This window comes from Miscanthus floridulus, chromosome 11, assembly GCF_019320115.1.
Source record: "Miscanthus floridulus cultivar M001 chromosome 11, ASM1932011v1, whole genome shotgun sequence".
NCBI classification, from domain to species: domain Eukaryota; kingdom Viridiplantae; phylum Streptophyta; class Magnoliopsida; order Poales; family Poaceae; genus Miscanthus; species Miscanthus floridulus.
Genome location: NC_089590.1, coordinates 92,747,118 through 92,769,765, shown reverse-complemented (window position 1 = coordinate 92,769,765; position 22,648 = coordinate 92,747,118). Strand labels below are relative to the sequence as shown.

Genomic DNA, 22,648 nt, shown 5'->3' with positions numbered 1-22,648 from the left:
GGTGAATGAGCTCACTCGTGCCTTAGGCAATGTCTATGGTGGTGATGCCCGCTTGCTAAAGTGCTTGGGTAGCCAAAGGTTCTCTCTCAATAAAGAGGGATTAGGCTATACCTCTAAGAAAGACAAGTCGGCCTTTGTCACTCCCAAATCTAGCTTTGTGAAGGGCAATGGTCGGTTTTGCATTAGATACAAGCAAGTTGGGCATATAGAGCAAAATTGCAAGACTAACAAGAACAAGCTACCTAATGTATCCTCAATCAAATTTGATTCTTATTACATGCTTTATAAGGGTGCCAATGGTGTGAAGGCTAAGTTCATTGGTACACCAATTGTGGGCCCAAAGAAGAAGGCTATTTGGGTACCAAAGTCCTTGGTGACTAACCTTCAAGGACCCAAGCAAGTTTGGATACCTAAAAGGAATTAATCTTCTTTTGTAGGTGAATTATAAAGCCGGAGGAAGGCATTGGGTGCTTGATAGTGGGTGCACATAACACATGACCGGTGATTCAAGAATGTTCAATTCACTCAATAAAAACAAGAGCAATGGGTTTGATAGTATCACATTTTGTGACAATGGCAAAGGCAAGGTCAAAGGGCTTGGTAAGATTGCAATATCCAATGATTTGAGCATTTCCAATGTGCTACTAGTAGAGAGCTTGAACTTCAACTTATTGTTGATAGCTCAATTGTGTGATCTTGGTTTCAAGTGCATATTTGGTGTGGATGATGTAGAGATCATAAGTGTAGATGGCTCTAACTTGATATTCAAATGATTTAGATATGAGAATCTATACTTAGTTGATTTCAATGCTAGAGAAGCTCAATTGTCAACATGTTTGATCACTAAGTCTAGCATGGGTTGGTTATGGCATAGAAGGCTTGGTCATGTTGGAATGAAACAATTGAACAAATTGATTAAGCATGACTTAGAGGCTTGAAAGATGTCACATTTGAGAAGGATAAGCTATGTAGTGCATGTCAAGCCGGAAAGCAAGTTGGTAATACACATCCTAAGAAGAGCATGATGAGCACATCTAAGGCATTTGAGTTGATGCACATGGACTTGTTTGGACCAACCACATACACTAGCATTGGTGGAAACAAATATGGATTTGTGATTGTGGATGATTTCACTAGATACACATGTGTGTTCTTTCTTGTTGACAAGAGCGATGTGTTTGCAACATTCAAATCATTTGTCAAAGGCATTCACAATGAGTTTGAAACAACAATCAAGAAAGTTAGAAGTGACAATGGTAGTGAATTCAAGAACACTAGAATTGATGAGTTATGTGATGAATTTGGAATTAGACATCAATTCTTGGCCAAGTATACTCCTCAATCAAATGGGCTAGTTGAAAGAAAAAATAGAACCTTGATTGATATGGCAAGATCAATGTTGAGTGAATACAATGTGAGTCATTCATTTTGGGCCGAAGCAATCAATATGGCTTGCTACTATAGCAACCGACTCTAGTAATGGCAATGTGGAAGATCAACAAATGGCTAGTTCATCATCTCAACCAAGTGATCAATCTAATGCAAGCAATCAAGTGCAAGTGCTTCAACCAACCAATGTTGTAAGAGATCATCCATTGGACACTATCATTGGTGATATTTCAAGAGGTGTGCAAACAAGATCAAGATTGGCTTCATTTTGTGAGTATTTCTTATTTGTGTCATCCATTGAACCTAAGAAGATAGATGAAGCTTTGAGGGATGTTGATTGGGTCGATGCTATGCATGAAGAGCTAAACAACTTTACAAGAAACCAAGTATGGGAGCTAGTAGAGAGGCCTAAGGATCATAATGTGATTGGAACTAAGTGGGTCTTTCAGAACAAGCAAGATCAAGATGGGATAGTAATAAGGAACAAAGCAAGATTAGTGGCTTAAGGTTACACTCAAGTTGAAGGTCTTGACTTTGGGGAAACATATGCCCCGATTGTAAGATTGGAAGCAATTAGGATCTTGCTAGCTTATGCTTGTGCCAACAACATCAAGTTGTACCAAATGGATGTGAAAAGTGCATTTCTCAATGGGTACATCAATGAGCTTGTGTATGTTGAGCAACCTCCCGGTTTTGAAGATGAAAAGAAACCCAACCATGTGTTCAAGTTGAGAAAGGCTTTGTATGAATTGAAACAAGCACCTAGAGCATAGTATGAGAGATTGAGGGATTTCCTACTCTCTAAGGGATTCAAGATGGGAAAGGTTGACACCACTCTCTTCACCTAGAAGCTTGGAAATAACTTATTTGTAATGCAAATCTATGTTGATGATATCATCTTTGGATCAACAAATCAAGAATTTTGTGAGGAGTTTGGCAAGATGATGGCAAGTGAGTTTGAGATGTCTATGATTGGAGAGCTTAGTTACTTCCTTGGTCTTCAAATCAAGCAAATGAAGAATGGCACATTTGTGAGTCAAGGCAAGTATATCAAGAACATGCTCAAGAAGTTTGAAATGGATGAGAGTAAAGCTATTAGTACACCAATGGAGACAAGTGGAAGCTTAGATAGTGATGCTAGTGGAAACATGGTGGATCAAAAGATGTATCGGTCTATGATTGGAAGCCTACTCTATGTGACCGCATCAAGACCGGATGTGATGTTTAGTATATGCATGTGTGCTAGATTTCAAGCCTCACCAAGAGAAAGTCATTTGAAGGCAACTAAGAGAATATTGAGGTACTTGAAGCAAACACAACATGTTGGATTATGGTATCCCAAAGGAGCAAGATTTGAGTTGATTGGATATTCGGACTCCGATTATGCGGGATGCAAAGTTGAGAGAAAGAGCACATCGGGCACATGTCAACTATTGGGAAGATCACTTATATCTTGGTCATCAAAGAAGCAAAATAGTGTAGCACTTTCAACCACCAAAGCGGAGTACATTTTGGCCGGTAGTTGTTGTGCCCAATTACTTTGGATGAAGGCTACCTTGAGTAACTTTGGAATCAAGTTCAAGCAAGTGCCATTGCTATGTGACAATGAAAGTGCCGTAAAGCTCACCAACAACCCGGTTCAACACTCAAGAACAAAGCATATAGATGTCCGTCATCACTTCATATGAGATCACCAACAAAAAAGGGATATTTGCATAGAGTGTGGGCACCGAAGATCAACTTGCCGACATATTCACCAAGCCACTTGATGAGAAGAGGTTTTGCAAGCTAAGGAATGAATTAAACATACTTGACTTCTCCAATATGTGTTGATGCACCCCCACTATATGACGTGCCTCTCCTTCGAGCCAAGCAAGGTAAAGTTGCTTGACATGTCATCCATCCATTGCTAAGGACTTGTTTAGTGCATCTAGTCATTCCTATCATGTCCTAGGCTCATTCATGAAAATCAAATGAATTTAATGCTTATATGGTACCACTATTGCTTGTATGTTTGAAATGATCTAGTGGTAGCATATGACATGTTTGTGGGCTTGTAAACCTAGTGTTTGATTTAGAAAATGAGCTATAAGTGTTTAACTCAACATGGTACAAGATAACCCTTAATTGGAGATGTGAAGAAGCTTGTCCTTGGATCAAACCGAGTTAAATATCTTTGCAAGTAATCTAGTTTGAACCAAATTGGGAAAATGATCCTCATTTCATATGATTTCACCCCAACATATCTATAATTTGAGGTCACCTTTTGTGCTAATTATTGACATTGATAATCCTACCCCATCTATACTTTAAGCCTTTGTGGTCATTGATGACAAAGGGGGATAAATATTGTACAAAGATAGTGAAAAGACAACAAAGGAACAAAGGGGGAGAGATAAAATATGACAAAGGAATGGGATCAATTAAAATTTTGAGCATACAAATAGGGGGAGCAAATTCATGAACTTGTATGGTGAATTTGAATGTGCATTATATATGTTTGCTTGCATGGCATACATTTTTAATTTTAATATCCATGCTTGTGTGGTGTATGCTAGTTGTAGGTTTGAATGTTGAAATAAAAAGCTAGCATGCATAGGCTAAAGTAACTAGACCTATGTTCATTCTATGGAAACTAGACCCTTATTTGTAATATTGATCTCATGGGGTATTCTAGTTTTTGTGTATGTCTAGTTACTAATGGTGCTAAGGATGGTATATTGGTGCACTCCAATTGGTATCACGCTTCAAAGGTCCATCTCTTATACCTTAGCATCATTTGGTAGAAATTATCTCCTATATTTCCTATCTAATCATATGTGCAAAGCTTCAATCCAAACTCTTAGCACATATGTAGGGGGAGCAATTGCTATCATATGGAGTTTATGAAACTTGTCCATATCCTTTATACATGGTAAATATGCTTGGGCAAGCAACATGGATTCAAATGAACTTTAATTCATATCTTTGTATAAGGGTTGTCATCAATTACCAAAAAGGAGGAGATTGAAAGCTCTAGTTTAGTTTTGGCTAATTGATGAAACCCTAAGTGCTAACCTAGTTTATCAAAGTAATTATGAGATAGGTAGCACTACTCCAAGTGATGAAGCAATGGCGAAGATCATGACTTTGGTGATGATCAAATGCTTGAACTTGGAAAAGAAGAAAGAGAAAAACAAAAGGCTCAAGGCAAAGGTATAAAATGTCGGAGCCATTTTGTTTTAGTGATCAAGACACTTAGTGAGTGTGATCACATTTAGGATAGATAGCCGTACTATTAAGAGGAGTGAAACTCGTATCGAAATGCGGTTATCAAAGTGCCACTAGATGTTCTAATTCATTGCATATGCATTTAGGATCTAGTGGAGTGCTAATACCCTTGAAAATATTTGTGAAAATATGCTAACACATGTGCACAAGGTGATACACTTGGTGGTTGGCACACATGAGCAAGGATGAAGAAGTTTGAAGTGAAATGGAGTTGGTCGCAAAGATGCCGCGCGTCGGTCAACTGACCGGACGCTGGATCACCCAGTGACCGGACGCTGAAGGGCTGTGTCCGGTCGTGTTGACAGATGGCACAATGACTAGGGTTAAGCACCGGACGCTGGTCTGTGTCCGGTCAAGCATGACCGGACGTGTCCGGTCGGCAAAAGACGGTTTTGGGAGCTTAGTGGAAACGACCGGACACTGGGGTCTGAGCGTCCGGTCACTTGGACCAGAGCATCCGGTTAGTTAATAACCGTTGAGATCTGGCAGCTCAGGTTTAACTCAGAATGACATGTGGCTTACATTGGGTGACTGGACGCTAGATCCAGCGTCCGATCAACTTGACCGGAGCGTCCGATCACCCCGATCAGTACCCAGTGAAGGGGTACAACGGCTCTATTTCGTGGGGGCTTCTATTTAAGCCCCATGGCCGGTTCTAGCTCACTCTCTTGCACATTTTCATTGACATAGCAACCTTGTGAGCTTAGCCAAAGCCCTCCCACTCATCTCCATCATTGATCCATCATCTTTGTGAGATTGGGAGAGAATCCAAGTGCATTGCTTGAGTGATTGCATCTAGAGGCACTTGGTATTCGTGTTGCGCTGCGGATTTCGCTTGTTACTCTTGGTGGTTTCCACCACCTAGATGACTTGGTGCAGCGGTGGAGGATCAGCATGAGTTGGTGATTGTTCGTGGCCGTCTCCGATGATTGTGAGGGGAGTTGTACCTTCCCCGACGGAGTGCCGAAAGGTAACTCTAGTAAATTGCTCGTGTCATTGAGTTACCTCTCTTGTGGGTAGGTTCTTGTGGTGTCCAATCATGTGGACGAGGTTTGTGAAACACCTCTTAGCCGCCGAACCACCAAGTGTTAGTCGACACAACGGGGACTAGCGTGTTGGCAAGCACATGAACCTCGGGAGAAAAATTGGTTGTCTCTTGTCATTTGCATTCTCCTAGTGATTGGCTTGATCTTCATCTTATGATTGGTTCATTCCTCTGCACGGCGGTATAACCATCCTACTCACTCGTTTATATTCTTGCAAACTAGTTGTAGCAAGCTCTTTAGTGTAATTAGATTTGAGAGCTTGCTTTGCTATTTAAGTTTGCTTAGTGGAGCTCTTTAGAGAAGAAAGATTGAGAGCTCTTAGTGAGTAGTATCATAGCAAGTTGTGTGTCTAGCTATCATTCCAACTAGAATTGTTGGATAGGTGGCTTGCAACCCTCGTAGAGCTAGAGCAAGTTTGCATTACGCTATTTGTCTTACTAATCAAATTGCTCTAGTTAATTTGTAGAATTTTAAATAGGTTATTCACCCCCCTCTAGCCATATTAGGACCTTTCACGCGGGCAAGCGGTGGCGCGGCGGCTCAGGCGGTGACGTGGAACAGCGGCGGCTGGGGCGACGACTTGCAGCTGCTGGAGCACGGGAGGCGATGGCGAGCACTGGAGGCGGCGGCTCGGTGCTAGGGCAGGCGCGGCGGAGCTGGAGCACGGGAGGCGACGGCGAGCGGATTAGGTCAAAGCCCTGACGAAGATTGGCTTATAAGGTGGCCCCAAACGAGATAAAGAAGGAAACCGAAAAAGAGTTCATAAGCCGCACATTTTCTACTGACCGGACCCTCTGGTGGTAGCGACCAGATGCTACCACCTAGCGCCCGGTCGATTCCAGAGAGGTCCAAATCCTTTGGAATCATGACCGGACGCGTCCGGTGAACACCGACCGGACACAGCCAGAGTCTGGTCACCTAGCCTTGATGTCTTCATGGTCGACCGGACGCTGAAGCACCTACTGACCGGACACTGGAAAACACTGTTTCAGCATCCAGTCACTCCTTCGACAGCAGGTTCACCTCCTGTTAACTGACCGGACACTGGACTTCAGAGTCCGGTGTAGTGTCCGGTCACTCCTTCAGCAAATCTTCAAAGTCCTTCGCGCTGCCTGTTCCCAATCAAGTCCCAACTCTAATAAGATCCAAATAAACACCAATTGGGACTGATATGAGTGACCTCTCTCAAACCCTCAAGTTTTTCAAAATATTTTGCCTTTGGCTATAATTCTTTTTAAGAAAATAGGCGAAAAGAGGGCGATTTGAAGACAAATGACAAAATAACATTCATGCATATGCAATACTTGAATGTAAATCTAGTTGCTTGTCAAGTTTGATCCAAGGTTAAGCTTCTTCACATGCTTTTCGGCGGTTATCTTAACCATGTTAGACAAGCCCTATATGCAATACTCCGAAGGATGCTGATGCCGCCCCTCTCATGTTCGAGTTCGTGTGGATGGCGGGCTATGCTTCCACCTCGTTCCACGACCTCGTCGATGATGAGGTCGAAAGCGATGGCTCTAGCATCGGCGACGTCATGGCACCTGGCCACCCTTTGTCCTAGGAGTGCACTATGGTAGACGCCCGGGACAGCCACCAGAGATAGTGGAGTCTTTGCAAACTCACACCCCTCCGGACCCCCTACGCAGGCCTTGGCACGTGCGCAACAGCATGGCGAGGAGCTACGGCAAAGGCAACAGAGCCAGCCGTCGCCTGCGCTGGAGTGCTCGGCGCATCACGCTGCGCCACATGCGTGTAACCTGACAAGCGACGCTCGGGGTCATGTGGGATCAGGTCCAGCATAACATACATGGCGGAGGGGATGACTGCCCTCAATTTTCTTAGGCTGGCCAGAACACCGCTGCTGCGGCGATGCTTCTGTGCGGCCTCCCCGAGCCTACCGACCCCCAGGAACAGGTAATCCACCGGAACCTCCGGGCGTGGGTGGAGACCACCGCCATTCAAGGGTGGAATGCTCCACGTCACGACACCAACTCACGGCCTCTTGCCCAACCAAGGGACTAGGGCTGTACCAGTTGAATCGCTCCGTCCACTCACCGTTGCAAATGCCGAGCGTGGAGCAGGAAGCCACAGCTGCACTATAGCCCAACCCGGCACCCGCTCCACATCGACCACCTGTGCATGAACGACTCTGGCCGAACCATGATGCTCGTAGTGTCATCAACAATCGATGCCACACCTGGCATGATGATAACGCCCATCGAATGGCGGTGAGAGCAGGCGGCATAGGCCCTGGCCTGACCATCGAGGAGTGCGAGGACACGCACCCCATGCATGGATGCCAACCAAACAACCGGAGCCCCAGCCCGGATGGCTCAGGGCCACGGGCCTTTGGTCGTCGTGTCCAGAAAGCGTTATTCCCACAGCGCTTTCGACCACCCACCAACATCGCCAGGTATACCGGGGAGACAAACCCTGGTACATGGCTCGAAGACATCCGGCTCGCCTACCGAGCCAGAGAAGTGGATGATGACCACTTCATCATCCAGTACCTCCCCATCTGTGTGGGGGAGCATGTTCGAGCATGGCTCAAAGTCCTTCCACCTGATAGCATCCGCGACTAGGCGGATCTCAAGAGGGTCTTCATCAGAAATTTCCAGGGGACGTATGTCTGTCCTAGGAATTCCTGAGACCTCAAGAGCTACCAGTAGGAGCCCAATGAGTCCCTGCGGGATTACATCCATAGGTTCTCAAAGTGGTGCAACTCCCTTCCTGATGTCATTGACGCAGACGTCATCAGCGCGTACCTCTTTGGGACAACCTACGAGTCCTTGATCCATAAGCACGGCTATGTGAAGCCCCATACCACTCGCGATCTGCTTGACATCACCACTAACCATGCCTCTGGTGAGGAGGCGGTTGCAGCGGTCTTCAGCGGCGGTCGGCATAGGGGCAAGGCCAAGCGTGAGGACCAAGACGAGTGCCCCTCCACACAAAAGGGCAAGAAGAACAAGAAGGATCGGCGCCGACCGACCAACCTAGCTTTGGTCACTACGGCCGACCGAGCGGGCAAGCAGACCCAACAGAGCTAGCCCGACCACTTCAACAAGCTCATAGAGAGTCCATGCACCAACCACACCTATCCCATTAAACACCTCTATAAGGACTGTGAGCTCCTCAAGCGCTTCCTGTGACAATTCGCCAAGCCAAAGGAAGGGAAAGGCAAGGAGGAGGAGGCCACGAAAGCAAGTGTGGCGAGCAAGGATGAAGATGACTTCCCTGACCCTAAGGAATGTCTCATGATCTTTGGGGGATCCGACGCTATCCACTCCAAGCGCCAGCACAAGATACGCTACAGAGAGGCATGCGTCGCCGAGTCGGCCATCCCCTCTTTCCTTAGCTGGTTAGACTCCTCGATCCCTTTTGATCAGAGAGACCATCCTTCCCACGTTGCTCGACCGGGTCGCTACCCGCTCATCGTCGACCCCATCATCCATAAGAAGCACCTCACTAAGGTGCTGATGGATGGAGGCAGCAGCCTCAGCATTCTCTATGTTGACACCCTAGACACCATGTGCATCCCCCGGTCAGAACTCTGCTCAGTGAGCTCTCTCTTCCATGGCATGATCCTAGGGGCATAGGTATATCCACTCGGGTCGATCGACCTGCCCGTCACGTTTGGTGACCGTGCCAACTTTCGCTCAGAGGTGCTAGCCTTCGAGGTAGTGGACTTTCTAGGGTCCTACCATGCCATCTTGGGGCAGCCATGCTACGCCAAGTTAATGGTGATCTCCAACTACACCTACCTCAAGCTGAAGATGCGAGGGCCGAACGACATCATCACCATTGGTAGTACCTTCTCGCACGCCTACTCGTGCGACCGCGAGCATTACGAGCTCGCCACTACCATCATCAACTCCACCGAGCTCCCAGAGCTCGGGAATTCGACGACTCCAGTAGTCCTCGATTGCAACGGTCTAGCCTCCTCGAGTGCCTTCCATCCGACTAAGGAAACCAAGGCGGTGGAGATCGACCCCACCGACCTGACCAAGATGGTGCGGATCGAGACCAAGCTCCCGGCCAAATAGGAAAGCGAGCTCGCCGACTTCCTACATGTAAATCGTGATGTCTTTGTGTGGAAGCCTTCTGACATGCCAGGCATACCGAGGGAGGTCGTCGAGCACGCACTACACGTCGTCCCGGGCTCAAAGCCCACCAAGCAACGCCTGCGTCGCTTTGACGACGAAAGGCGCAGGGCCATAGGTGAGGAGATCGCCAAACTTCTGGCAGCCGGATTTGTCAAAGAGGTATACCACTCTAACTAGCTAGCTAATCCTATTCTTGTGAAAAAGAAGAATGGGGAGTGGAGAATGTGTGTTGATTATACTAGCCTCAACAAGGCGTGCCTAAAGGATCACTTCCCTTTACCACGCATAGATTAGATAGTCGACTCCACCTCATGGTGCGAAATCCTCTCCTTCCTGGATGCCTACTCAGGTTACCACCAGATCACGATGAAAGAGTCCGACCAGGTCGCGACTTCATGCATCACCCCGTATGGTTCGTACTATTATGTAACCATGCCTTTCGGTCTGAAAAACGCTGGCGCCACCTATCAACGGTGCATATAGCAATGCTTTGCCGACCAAATCGACCCGCTCGACCAACCTGACCAAGTCAAGCGGCCGAAACCAGCAATCGTCGTCTATGTAGATGATGTAGTGGTGAAAACGGCTCAAGCTAGCGATCTGATCACAAACTTGGCCACAACATTCGCAAACCTCCGAAGGTTCAGCGTCAAATTGAATCCCAAAAAATGTGTTTTCGGGGTTCCAAAGGGGAAGCTGATCAGATACATCATATCCGAGCGCGGCATCGAAGCCAACCCCAAAAAAATCACGGCCATGTCCAACATAGGCCTGATACGCAACGTCAAGGGCGTACAGAGGCTCACTGGCTATTTGGTCGCCCTGAGCCGGTTCATTTCCTGACTAGGCGAATGAGGGATGTCTCTCTACAAACTTCTCAAGAAGACAGATGCATTCGTTTGGACAAAGGAGGCACAGCAGGCTTTGGAAAGCCTCAAAGCATCGCTGACGTCGGCACCAATCCTCGTCGCTCCCGAACGGGGAGAATCCCTCCTCCTCTACGTCACGACAAGCAACCCCATTGTGAGCGCCGCCCTCGTCGTCGAGAGGGAGGAGCTAGGACATCCCCTAAAGGTCCAACGACCGGTGTACTTCGTCGGTGAGGTACTCATCGATGCCAAAGTTCGCTACCCTAGGTTTAGAAGCTTCTGTACGCCGTGCTGATGGCAACCCGGAAGCTCCTGCACTACTTCACCGATCACGAGGTCATGGTCGTCACCTCGTACCCACTCGGGGAGGTCGTCCGTAACCGTGACACCACCGGCCAAATCTCCAAGTGGGCTCTTGAGCTCATGGGCCACGACATCAGGTATGTCCCCCGTACTGCTATTAAGTCTCAGGCTCTTGCCGACTTCATCGCCGAATGGACGGAAGTCCAGCTCTCGACCCCAGACGTCACCCACGAGTACTAGACGATGTACTTTGATAGGTCGGTCATGGTGCATGGCTCAGGGGCTAGACTGGTTCTGATCTCCCTGAATGGGAGCAGGCTCCGCTACGTGATCCATCTCCATTTTTTAGCCTTGAACAATGCCATGGAGTACATGCCCTCATCAATGGACTGCGCATCGCCGTCGAGCTCGACGCCACGCGGTGGTATGTCTGTGGTGACTTAGAGTTGGTCATCGACCAAGTCATGAAGGAGTCCTACAAGAGCCCTCTCATGGCAGCGTATTGCCAGGAGGTGCGTAAGCTCGAGGACAAGTTCTGAGGGATCGAACTACATCATGTCCCTCAAAAGGACAACAACACTGCCAACTTCCTCGCAAAATTGGTGGCTAGACGAGAACTACCCGCTGACGGGGTCTTTGTAAATGACCTCCATGAGTCGTCTGCCCGCATCTGAGAGGATCGGACCTAGACGTGCTCCAACACCAATCTAGCACTCAGGGGCTCCAACCCCTCGACGTGCCCCGACCCCGACCGAGTGCTCAAAGGCTCGGACCTTGGCGCCTCCATGGCAACGTCGCCCGGTGATATCGCTGTAATGGCACTCGATCCGGTCGACTTGAGAGCACCACTGCTCGTCTATCTCCTCAAGGATGTTATCCCACCGAAAAGGACTGAAGCACGATGAATCGCTCGACGCGCCAAGACGTCCGTCACCATTAGTAATGAACTTTTCAAGCAAAGTCTGTTGGGAGTGCTCATGAAGTGCATCTCGGTCGACTAGGGGAAACAACTTCTCCTCGAAGTCCATGCCGGAATCTATGGACATCATGCGGCCCCAAGGTCGCTGGTCGGGAAAGCCTTTCGCCAAGGTTTTTACTGGCCCACTGCGCTGCGAGATGCAGAGGACATGGTCCGCAGGTGTGAAGGATGCCAGTTCTACACTTGGCAGACTCATCTGCCAGTGTAGGAACTTCAGACCATCCCCATCACTTGGCCATTCACGGTCTGGGGCCTCGACATGGTCGGACCCCTCAAAAAGGCCCCGGGTGGCTTCACTCACCTACTCGTGGCAGTGGACAAGTTCACCAAGTGGTTTGAGGCAAAGCCCATCACCAATATCCGCTCGGAAGAGGCGGTCAAGTTCTTCCTCGACATTATCTATCGGTTTGGTGTCCCTAACTGTATCATCACCGACCACGGAACAAACTTCACCGGGAAGAAGTTCCTGGACTTCTGTGATGGATATGGCATCAGGATCGATTGGGCCTCGGTCGGACACCCGCGTACTAATGGTCAGGTCGAGTGAACCAATGGCATGGTCCTCTAAGGACTCAAGCCCCACATCTTCGATCAACTCAAAAAGTATGTCAGGCGATGGGTTGCAGAGGTCCCAACAATCCTCTAGAGCCTAAGAATGACCCCAAACCGGTCCACAAGGTTCACCCCTTTCTTCCTCGCATACGGAGCCGAAGCAGTGTTGCCCTACGATCTCGATCACGGTGCCCCAAGAGTAAAGGCCTTCGACCGAGACCGAGCCGCAGAGGCTCAGCAGGACGTGGTCGACCTGCTCGAGGAGGCTCGTGAGACGACCGTCATCCGCTCCGCTCATTGCCAGCAAACTCTCCACGGGTACCATGAAAGAATAATCAGGGGGATCCTCGAGGTCGATGATCTCGTACTCCGAAGGACCCAGTCAACCAAGGAGAAACATAAGCTCTTTCAACCATGGGAAGGACCATACACGGTGAACGAGGTAATCCGACCGGGTGCCTACCGACTGAAGGACGACAACGACAACGTTCTCACCAACACATGGAACATCGAACAGTTACGTCGTTTCTTTCCCTAAAGCTCGGTTTTACCGTTTATTTCCATTCAATGCTTGCTCTTACAGCGCCCCAGCCCGAGTACTCTCGGCCTGGGGCGCTCGGGGGCTCCACGGGGGTGCGATACCACCGCTTTTTTACTATCATATATTAACACTTTTCGTCCAAACAAAAGGGCGTTGCCCAAATGAAAGGGCATTCCGTTCCTTTGATTATCCTACGTAACTTGCGCTTTTAGCCTCCTGACCGATCACATCCCGCCACGACCTACGGTTACGAGCAGCTGAGCCTCACGGGCCACGCCTGGGTTCTTAAGGTTGCAGCCTACGGGTCAACGGGCATGTGCGAAAAAGAAAGGATAAAAACTAAGCTACGCCAGAATAAAAACAAGGACGGATGGGACAAGCTTCTCACAAGTGATTTCATAAAAAAAAACGAACCTAAAATATTCACGAATGTAAAACTGTTCACACGGGAGCTCCCCACGAATTCATCTTTTACATAAGCTGACTATTTATACTCGATTTGGTATTACAATATATTTTCAATACCAGTCTAATTTGGTATTGGTACCAATTCAATTCCAGGGTCTCCAATGTCTACATCAAATGGACCCTAAGCCTCATGGGCCGGACCAAGCCCGAAGGCTCAACCCGATTTATTCAAATCTAGTATCCGCTGGTGAAGTTTCGTACCAACACCTATACCCGTCAAGTACAGTGGCCTCAAAAGGTACTTAACAATACCAATAAAAAGGTACTTAACAATAAATATGACTTCCCCTCAAGAAAAAAACAATAAATATGACAGGGTATTTTCAAATTCGGGAGAAATATTATTCCGGTTGTCCCTTCAGTCTCAATGATTTTTTTTGTGCATTAATAAATAATAAGCAGATATGACATATATAAATGAAGAAAGAGATGATAAAAAAATTCATGAGATGAAACTTGTTGCACCTTTTCCAACGTGTTTGACAGTTTGTAAGTTGTAACACTGTATGTAGTGCAGCTCCAGCTAGCACAGCGGGCCCCTGTTTTATCGGCCGAGATGGATCGACTAGCGCATATCTGGACACGACAATCCTCCCTTTTCCTGCCGCGTGCCGCCGACTGGACGCCGGCCGCGGCCGGCCACACACACCGCCAGGCAGATTTGCAGCTAGCAGGTGGAGTGCCAAATTAATCGGGCTGTGATTTATTTCCAGCTTTCCACGACGTAGTCCTGTCCTGTCCTGCCCTGCCATGGCTGCCGATGCTGCGTCGCGCGCGCGGCACCATGGCGTGGCAAACTCGCCGCTGCCCACTGCAGTCCACAGGTGCAGCAACAGTCCGCCACCTGGCCTCTTGCGTGTGCGGAGCTGACCGCCATGCCCTGATGCCCCCATGCATGCATGCTGCTTGGCCTGCGTCGTCGAGCGAGGAAGAATTGGCCGGCCACGCACCCGCATGTTCGCTCATGTGCAGGGCAGCAGGGGTTAGATCGATTGACATCCTTTTCCGCGATCGATTTCATCTTTACTGAAGCATCGGAAAGCGGATTATGCGATTGCATTGCGAGTTTGCGACGCGGATCGGTCAGGGCTTCAGACCTTCAGTGGCTGTGGCTCTCACTGTGCAAGCATGCATGCATGCTAAGGAAGGGCAGGCATCATGCACGTTCTGCGCGCAAACTAGTACTACCACGTCGGACAAACTGAGAGAGAGTTTATTGTTTCAAAAAAAAACTCAGGAAGAGTTTCATTTTCAATTTTTTTCTTCGTTTTTTACATACTAGGTAGCGTGTTCGTACGTTGCTACGGGACAACTAAACTTTTATACTAAAAACATAGGATCGCGCGATAAGATAACAATACAGTGAAATTAAATATCAACGTTAAAGTAATATTTAATCAAAAAGCAAAGTTTGTAAAATTAACACAGTCACATCACGGAGATCGTGGCGTCGTATGTTCACCAACTCTACTATATAGACATTTTCCGTGCGTTGCAACGGAAATAAACAATGCCCTAATAATTTAAGCAAGAACGTGTTGTATTGTTAAAAAAACGATAATACGAGCGTGATGTTCGGAATGTCAATATTACAAATTGAAATTTTTGCATGGCTAATATTCTCATTGATGATTTGCAATCATCAAGGTATGCATTTATAGTATTGTTGGTATATTCCTAATGGAAGCAAATACAAAGAATGGAAACTGAAAGGAGGAAGCCAACACCCAAGATTAGTTATATGGTCTCACTGATTAAAAGTACAATCAACTTAAAAACTAACATATTTGCGTAAAAAAAACTTAAAAACTAACATAATATATCAGGCATGTTTGACATAATTGAAGAGTGATATTTTATGAGTGATGTGTTCAAACATTTTTAATATAATAGATATTCTTCTCTGTTAAATGAACTTAGCGGTTCTATGCCAGTTAATATAGCTCCAAACAACCCAATGACTAGTTTTTGTGATTGGATGGCAAAGTATATTTTATACAAATAATTAAAAGAAAAATTGTCCATGGATCCTCATTCTTTGGTATTCAGTAGCTAATTAGACATATATTGCACAGTAAGATATGCTGACCTGACAATGACAAGCTACCCTTCGACCAACTTGTCCAAAGTCAAGTGCTCAAAGTAACACAAATTACAGCAATGCAAACTGAAAATGCAAAGAGCTTGAGCACCGAAGAATGTGCATGGAAGTTCTCTAAAAAGGATACCTAGCTGTTTCCTCCTCTTTGATTTCTCTCTTTGCTTAGATGATCGTGCTAATATTTTCATGAATAGTAGCATCATACCTGCAAAAATAGTATCTGTCAATGGCGTGACAAAGAGACCAGTCATTGATTTTTTCCAGGGAATAAAGGCCTACCAGTCAAAATCTTTGCAAAAATGCAACCAATGCTCCACATATAAAATTATAGCAGGCAGCGATACCCAGCTCAAATTGTATATATTATATTGTTTAAAACTGAAAATTAAAAATATTAGAGAATAGAGGATGTATGAGCACAACAAAAACTCATATTGCACATATTACATTGTTTAAAACTGAAAACTTGATAAAAGATTTAAAACTGAAACTTGGAAATTCAGATTGCAAGATGACCAGGAGATAAATAGCACAACACTAAGAAAATAATGACGGTCTGAAATTTTATGGACACGGATAAGAAAAACAGAGAATGTTCAATTCTGCACATTCAACATTGTAACTGTTTTTTTAACTCAACATTGTAACTGAATTGAAGCCACATACTTGATAATACTGCATTGCTTCTTATGTGTTCAGTTTTGAAACAAAATCAACATGTGCTATATTGCAAACTGACTGTAAGCTTATATGTTTCTATCCAAAACCAACACAGATTGGGGTTGAAAATCTATTTCTTTCAAATAAGAAGGAAATCCAGAAAATTAGCACACAAGTGGACGAGCAGAACTTGAATCATATGTATACTTTGCATGAGTACACCTTCATAAATTTCACATGGTTACCAATAATAACTCAGTAGACTAAATATTTCATAATCCTAAGGTTAGGTTAGCATCTAATACCTTCCATTTTGACACACACCGCTTTTAGTATAGACACTAGACCATAGATAAACATAGAAATTTTATTGTGATTATAAGAAAGGAGCATAACCGTTTATCTCTTGGCCATTTCCAAGAGCAAATTCATACGGGTCACCGCTATCATAGCTAGAATAAAAAACTGATCCATCAGTGAGTGTCCCCTGCAGCATATCAAACCTTTTAGCTAAATGAGAGAGAAGAAAAAAGAGGAAAGCGATGCTACAGGTGAAGTATCAAGTAGTGCTTTAATCAGACATGAAAAGTCAAACAAGATACTGAATCTACAAAGATCGTAATGCCAAGTAGCTAGCACACTTCTTCTGCATAGCTATCTTAATTGGTTCGAGTTAAGGCATATCTGTATATATGTAGCACCCATGAGAAAAACCCTTTCAAGCTACATCACTGAAAAATTAATGTGTAAAATACAGTAAGGCTAAAAATATACAGATCAGATACAACCACCTGGCCAATGAAGCCCAAAAAGAATATCAGACCTAAGAAATAATGTTAAATAAAAGAAAATTCAAGTATCCATGGTCTTTTCAGCAAATTAGCATTCATGAATTGTAGACAGGTATATATATCAGTTCAGTTGACCTAAGTTAAAAGGATAATTTTCTATACGCCCTTGTTCCAAATCCCTAAAATGCCACTGAGAAATGCATGATCATATCATGCTCTACCCCCTTAATCAATTGATTGTTGTTGTGTAAGCTGGGTCAGTTTGATAAATACTACTAAAAACTGCTGGTGACACTTACAGAACAGGAACATCACACAATAATATTTGCCCCCGTTATGAATTCCATTTCAGTTAACTACAACAGAACTTTCAAAAATTAAACACACAAAATTGTTCATGCTTACAGTAGCACCACTGCACATTACAAAGGTAAAATTCAGTACAACAAATTGGAAGTGACATGTGAGCATCCTTTAAAGTAGATATACTTATGTAATAGTGTCATGTCAATACAATGTCAATGCATGGACCGCTAGATACAAAATTTATTAGAGCCCAAAGAATACTTCTGAATGAATATTCACCATCACAAACTGAGCCTCAAAGATAATCTAATTTGCTAGAGATTGAACCACATGCATGTCAAAGCTAAATTTCCAATGACTGAACAATGCGCATACAAGTAAATTCTTCAGGACGCCCCATTCATTCCTAAGCTGGAAGCAGGGGCAGAACTGATTTTTTGACTGGACAATGTGTATAAAAGTAAATTCTTCAGGAAGCCACATTCATTCCTAAGATAAGAGCAGGGGGCAGTACAAGTAAATTCTTGGTGCAGTGGCAGTGTGCCACCAAGAATAGCCCGTGGGGACATGAAGTGGTTGTCCATTAAGCGATCTAAACATGACAGTTTGATTTTGGAGAAAAGGGTTAACTTCTATCTAACATATTATTATCTACAAAATATTTGTCCAATGGAACTTACAGAAATGTCATGGACAGAGTGCTGGTTTTGGTGGCTTTGCCGCTGCTATGTCCAAGCTTCCAGTTTGGGTAATGAATGTTGTTCCTGCAAATCACAAAAAAAAGAATGTTGTTCCTGCAAATACAATAGAAAATAGTCTTGATGTCATCTATGAGTGTGGTTTGATTGGAACATACACTTAATGGCAATGTGAATGAAACATTTTTTTTTTCTAGAAATAAATTGATACTTCGTAACTATATAGTCAGATATACAAAATAACTCTACATGTTGCTTCTTAATATAGTTTCAGGAGCCTTCTCTACTTATCCACGAACATAACATCTGATACAAGGTAATGGAATCTTCAGCACGCATTGCAGTAGCCGCCGAGAAAGATTTGGGATCCATGGAACACGTCAGTGAACCGACACCATGGGACGAGACCAGGGATCCGCGTGGACAGAAGGGATCCCGGCTCCGCGGCGAGCGATCCGCGAGAAGGAGAGAAGGAACGCAGAGATCTCGACGAGGGAGCGGGTTTACCTGATCTGGATAGCCAATTTATAAATACTTACAAATCGATGACATTGAGGTCATCCTTAATTAATTTCCAGAGTGTTGTATCAAAATTAGATATGTCAGCTAGCTTAACTGCAATTGAGACGCATTAATGTTAGCCATTTGCACTAAATAGAGAAGAATCAGATAAGGGCATGAGAGTTCCTAAAATAACATATAAGTAAAACTGGGACAGGAAAACTGATTCTTCAAACAGCTAGCAATTAGTCATCCATACAGTGAGAGAGCAGGACTTTCTTTCGAAGCCTAAATGACATAATGCAAGAGCCTAGTCCAACTAACCATACCAAGTGACACGAATGAGCTAAGTTTAGTGATGGATTTGGGTAACAATGAAAAAATATACAGGAGACTGACACATACGATTTGATATTTCCATACAAAAACAGTAGGGTTAGATGATAGAGATGAAGCAAACAGCTACAATGCAAAATCAATGTAAACTTGGGCAACCTGTTTGTCAATCTGTGGCACTTTTTTTCTTCATACATACCCCTCACCAGCCTTATGTGGAATCGACACATCCAGACAAACCCTGCTGAACTAAACATATCCACGATCTCGTTCTCTGTAACCTGCAATTCACATACACACAATTGGCTTATCTGTTCTGGAGAAAGAAAAAGAAATCAGAACAGTGACCACTTAACCAAGCACTCTCTGTACTGTATATATCTAAACTCATAAACTCTGTAGCTTCTCATGTTGCACCCCTGAAACGAATTTTTGGAAACTATTAAAATTAATGCCCAATATATTTAGAAAGTATTTTTGGCTTTCATATTCTTGTTACCACTGACATTACAAAATGCAGAAGGAATAACCAGGATACAAAGCAAAATTCTCCAAAGATGCAATAATGTGAATGTCGGAACATTGAACCAAATCAAACAAGAGTTGAATGACTGGCATTGACTATCCCTTTTTGCTAACTGAAGCTGAGAACTTGTTCAATGACTATTGTTGTGTGCAAAATTCTGAACACGGATCATCAACCAAAACCAAATTAAATTGCACAAATTTGTACAAACAAAATCCCTATTATTAGCTATGATGGTAAGAACACGGCACTGCAGTCCACAATATTTTTTTTCTCCAAGTAATTGTACGTGAGTTCATTAGAGTACATCATACTACTGAGATGGGTTTCATGTTGGCAAAAAAAACAAGAAATCAAATAAAGTTTAAATTCAGATATTTATCCACTCATGACTATTGCACAGCTCCAGTCAGCCTCTAGTTGACCTGGAACAGAGATCACAGCTTTTCCATGCCTAGCTATGGGATGCAAGAACACTAACCCTGATGAAGACGTGTATTTTCCATGTCACAGAGAGACCTGTTAATGCTACTGACCTCTCTCCTACGCATGATACGATATGTTCCTCTTCACAAACTCATTTATACACGTCTTTTTTATCCACTTTCCCTTGCCACATGGCAAATGTGAAAAGCATAAAGTGCATGTCAGCCTGTGTAATATTGACACATTGTCATGAGCTTTGTGTCCAATCTGCGTGAAGTAGCATGGGGTCTGTCTAGATGCCCAGGTTTTGTCTGCACTACTGAGCTAATTGTTTATTTAGGTGAGTTCTCTTGGTCTTTTATCAGGATGCAACTATGTGCCTAAACATTTAGTCTAGACTTGCAAAGTTGCAAGTATGTCACCTTCATTAGTTTATTTCATATAAAAATATCTGAGAGCTGGTAGTAGATTTTGCTAAAAAAACATGTATAATCACCTAGCCTCTTCATTCTAATAGCTATAACTCAATAACCTATTCTCTTTATCTTTTTCAGGATGCGACTGTGTCTATGGATTTAGTTGAGATTTGCTTTGGATAGCATGTCCATCTCGAAATACTCTGGTTCCTTTTTGATAGAAGAGTATGGATGATGCTCCGATTGCTAAACTTATTGATTGTAAATAACCTTTTAAATTATCAAAGGCACCAGATAAGGAATAATAGTTTTTCCTTTTAGTATCCATGTACTTTCCTGTCATTTAAACACTAGCATTAGGCTTCTGCTTTGTGATTGTTGAGGCCAACTATTGCAAAGAAATGATAGCGTAGGGTCTTTCCTGTCAAGTTCGTTGCACGGTGGTTATGCTATACTGCTATTTCTTATACGTCAAGGAGTACTTGGTGAAAGCATCCTTGGTGGACACAACAATATTTTTAGTTGTATAATTTGTCAATTACTTATGCCTAATGTTTCATATCAATAAGGCAATTTTGCTTGTGTAGAGTGTAAAAACTATAAGGCATGTGATTGAAGGAGACAAGTAACAAAATAAATGGCAGCAGGAAGGGGTTGGCACACCTTGTGGGAGCAGCGAGCGATGGTGTACGAGGCGTTAAAGAAGCTAGGGTCCGCCGTGATGGAGTCCTCGGAGCAGTTGCAGATCGCGAGGGCGTGCAAGATGTGCGAGGCCTCCTCCACCTGCTTCCTCTAGTTCTTGCTGCTTCCTCTTCCGCGAGCAGGATGTGCTTCCTCTAGTTTCGCTCAACGGGATGCGGTGTTGTGGCTAGAACAAATAATCACAAACTCCTTTGTAACAGATAAGATCATAAATACCCGACCAAAGGTTCAGGAACAACAACTTCTACCCTCATCAGGTGCTTTATTCAGTCCAAGCGCGAGTCATATGTTGAAAAAGTCATAGAATGTTTTAATTGCACAGTATACAAAATTTCCACATTTTAGATAGAAATGCTGACACTTTTTAAGGAGGGGTAGTTGGATGAGCTTCTCAATCATTAAACAACACCTTTGACAAAAGCAGTATGCTGCTACTTTGCTAGTCATATCAGAAGTGTTGCAAGCTAGTTATGAGGTATATAGAATATAGACGAAATCAGAAATCTGCAGCCTCGGTTTCCTATGGTTAACCCTCAAGTTCGGTCGCAAAACATCCAGGAAAGATGGAGATGGAGACATAGGAGGGAGGACAAAGCGGTGAGGAGATTCAGGTACCTGGTGGTGACGCTCCAGCGACCCAGATCCGAGAGAAGCTTGACCTTGCGCAGCGGATGCATGGTCGCCGGCTTCCGACGAGGTGGACGGGGAGGAAGCGGATGGGGCGCACCGCGGGGATGAAGGATGTTGCGCCACTGTGGGGAGGGAGGAGCCGCACCGCGGGGCGCGCTGCAGGGAGGGATGGAGAGCGGGGTGCCTGGAGGGGTGGAGCTCGTCGCGGAGGCGAACCGGAGAGGGTGGGCACGGCCACCTACGGGCGGGCACGAGCGTAGGGCGGGGGCATGTGGCGGCGGCACGACCACCTGTGGGCTGGCACGGGCGCGGGCGCGGGCGGCGTCGGCACGGCCACCTACGGGCGGGCGCGGGCGGCGTCGCAGCCAGCTCCGGGCGGGGGGGGGGGGGGGGGGGGGGCGCGTCGGCGCGGCCAACTACGTGAGGGCGACGATTGGGGTGCTCCGATGCGGAGGCGGGCGGATAAATCGCAGGATCGAGGCTGAATCATGGGAGCGCTTTCCTTTTAGCTATTTCCTTTTGAATGTTGTCGCAAGGGACGGGTGTCGGAGCGAGGCTGCGGGGGAACGCAGCAGGCAGGATGACGGACCACGTGAGAATGTCGCAACAAAATGGTTTCCACTTTTTAGTTGTGAGAGATATGTTGCAGCAGTAGTAGTATATTTTACGGGCATGTCACTGGACTGATGTCTGTGGGTATAATAAGAGTCTGCTCAGCAGTGTATTCTACACATTGCACTAGCTTTCAGTGCCTGAATAATCGGTGATGCAGGAGGACGCCTTGGGAGTTGGGGTGTAGGGAGCCTGTTCGCTGGTTGGTTTCTGGACTGATAAGTTCGGCTGGTGTTGATTTGTTGTGTGAGAAAAACGTCGCTGGCTGACTAATAAGCCCTGGTTGAAACCAACACGTGAACAGGTTGAAGGGGTGAAGGACTGACGCCCTGTTCAACCTTTTACCTACTCGATCAGATCAGATCATGTAAGCACCAGCAGCAATGTGAAAATCTAGACGCCGAAACACACCTATTT

At 45.3% G+C, this 22,648-nt stretch overlaps 1 protein-coding gene across 1 annotated transcript; it reads left to right on the top strand.

Annotated features, from left to right (window-relative positions):
• Positions 1-9,448: 9,448 nt before the first annotated feature.
• LOC136492457 (uncharacterized) lies at positions 9,449-9,754 on the top strand. Its single transcript, XM_066488466.1, has one exon. It carries the CDS (start codon positions 9,449-9,451, stop codon positions 9,752-9,754), a length of 306 nt encoding a protein of 101 aa, XP_066344563.1.
• The last annotated feature ends 12,894 nt before the right edge of the window (positions 9,755-22,648 follow it).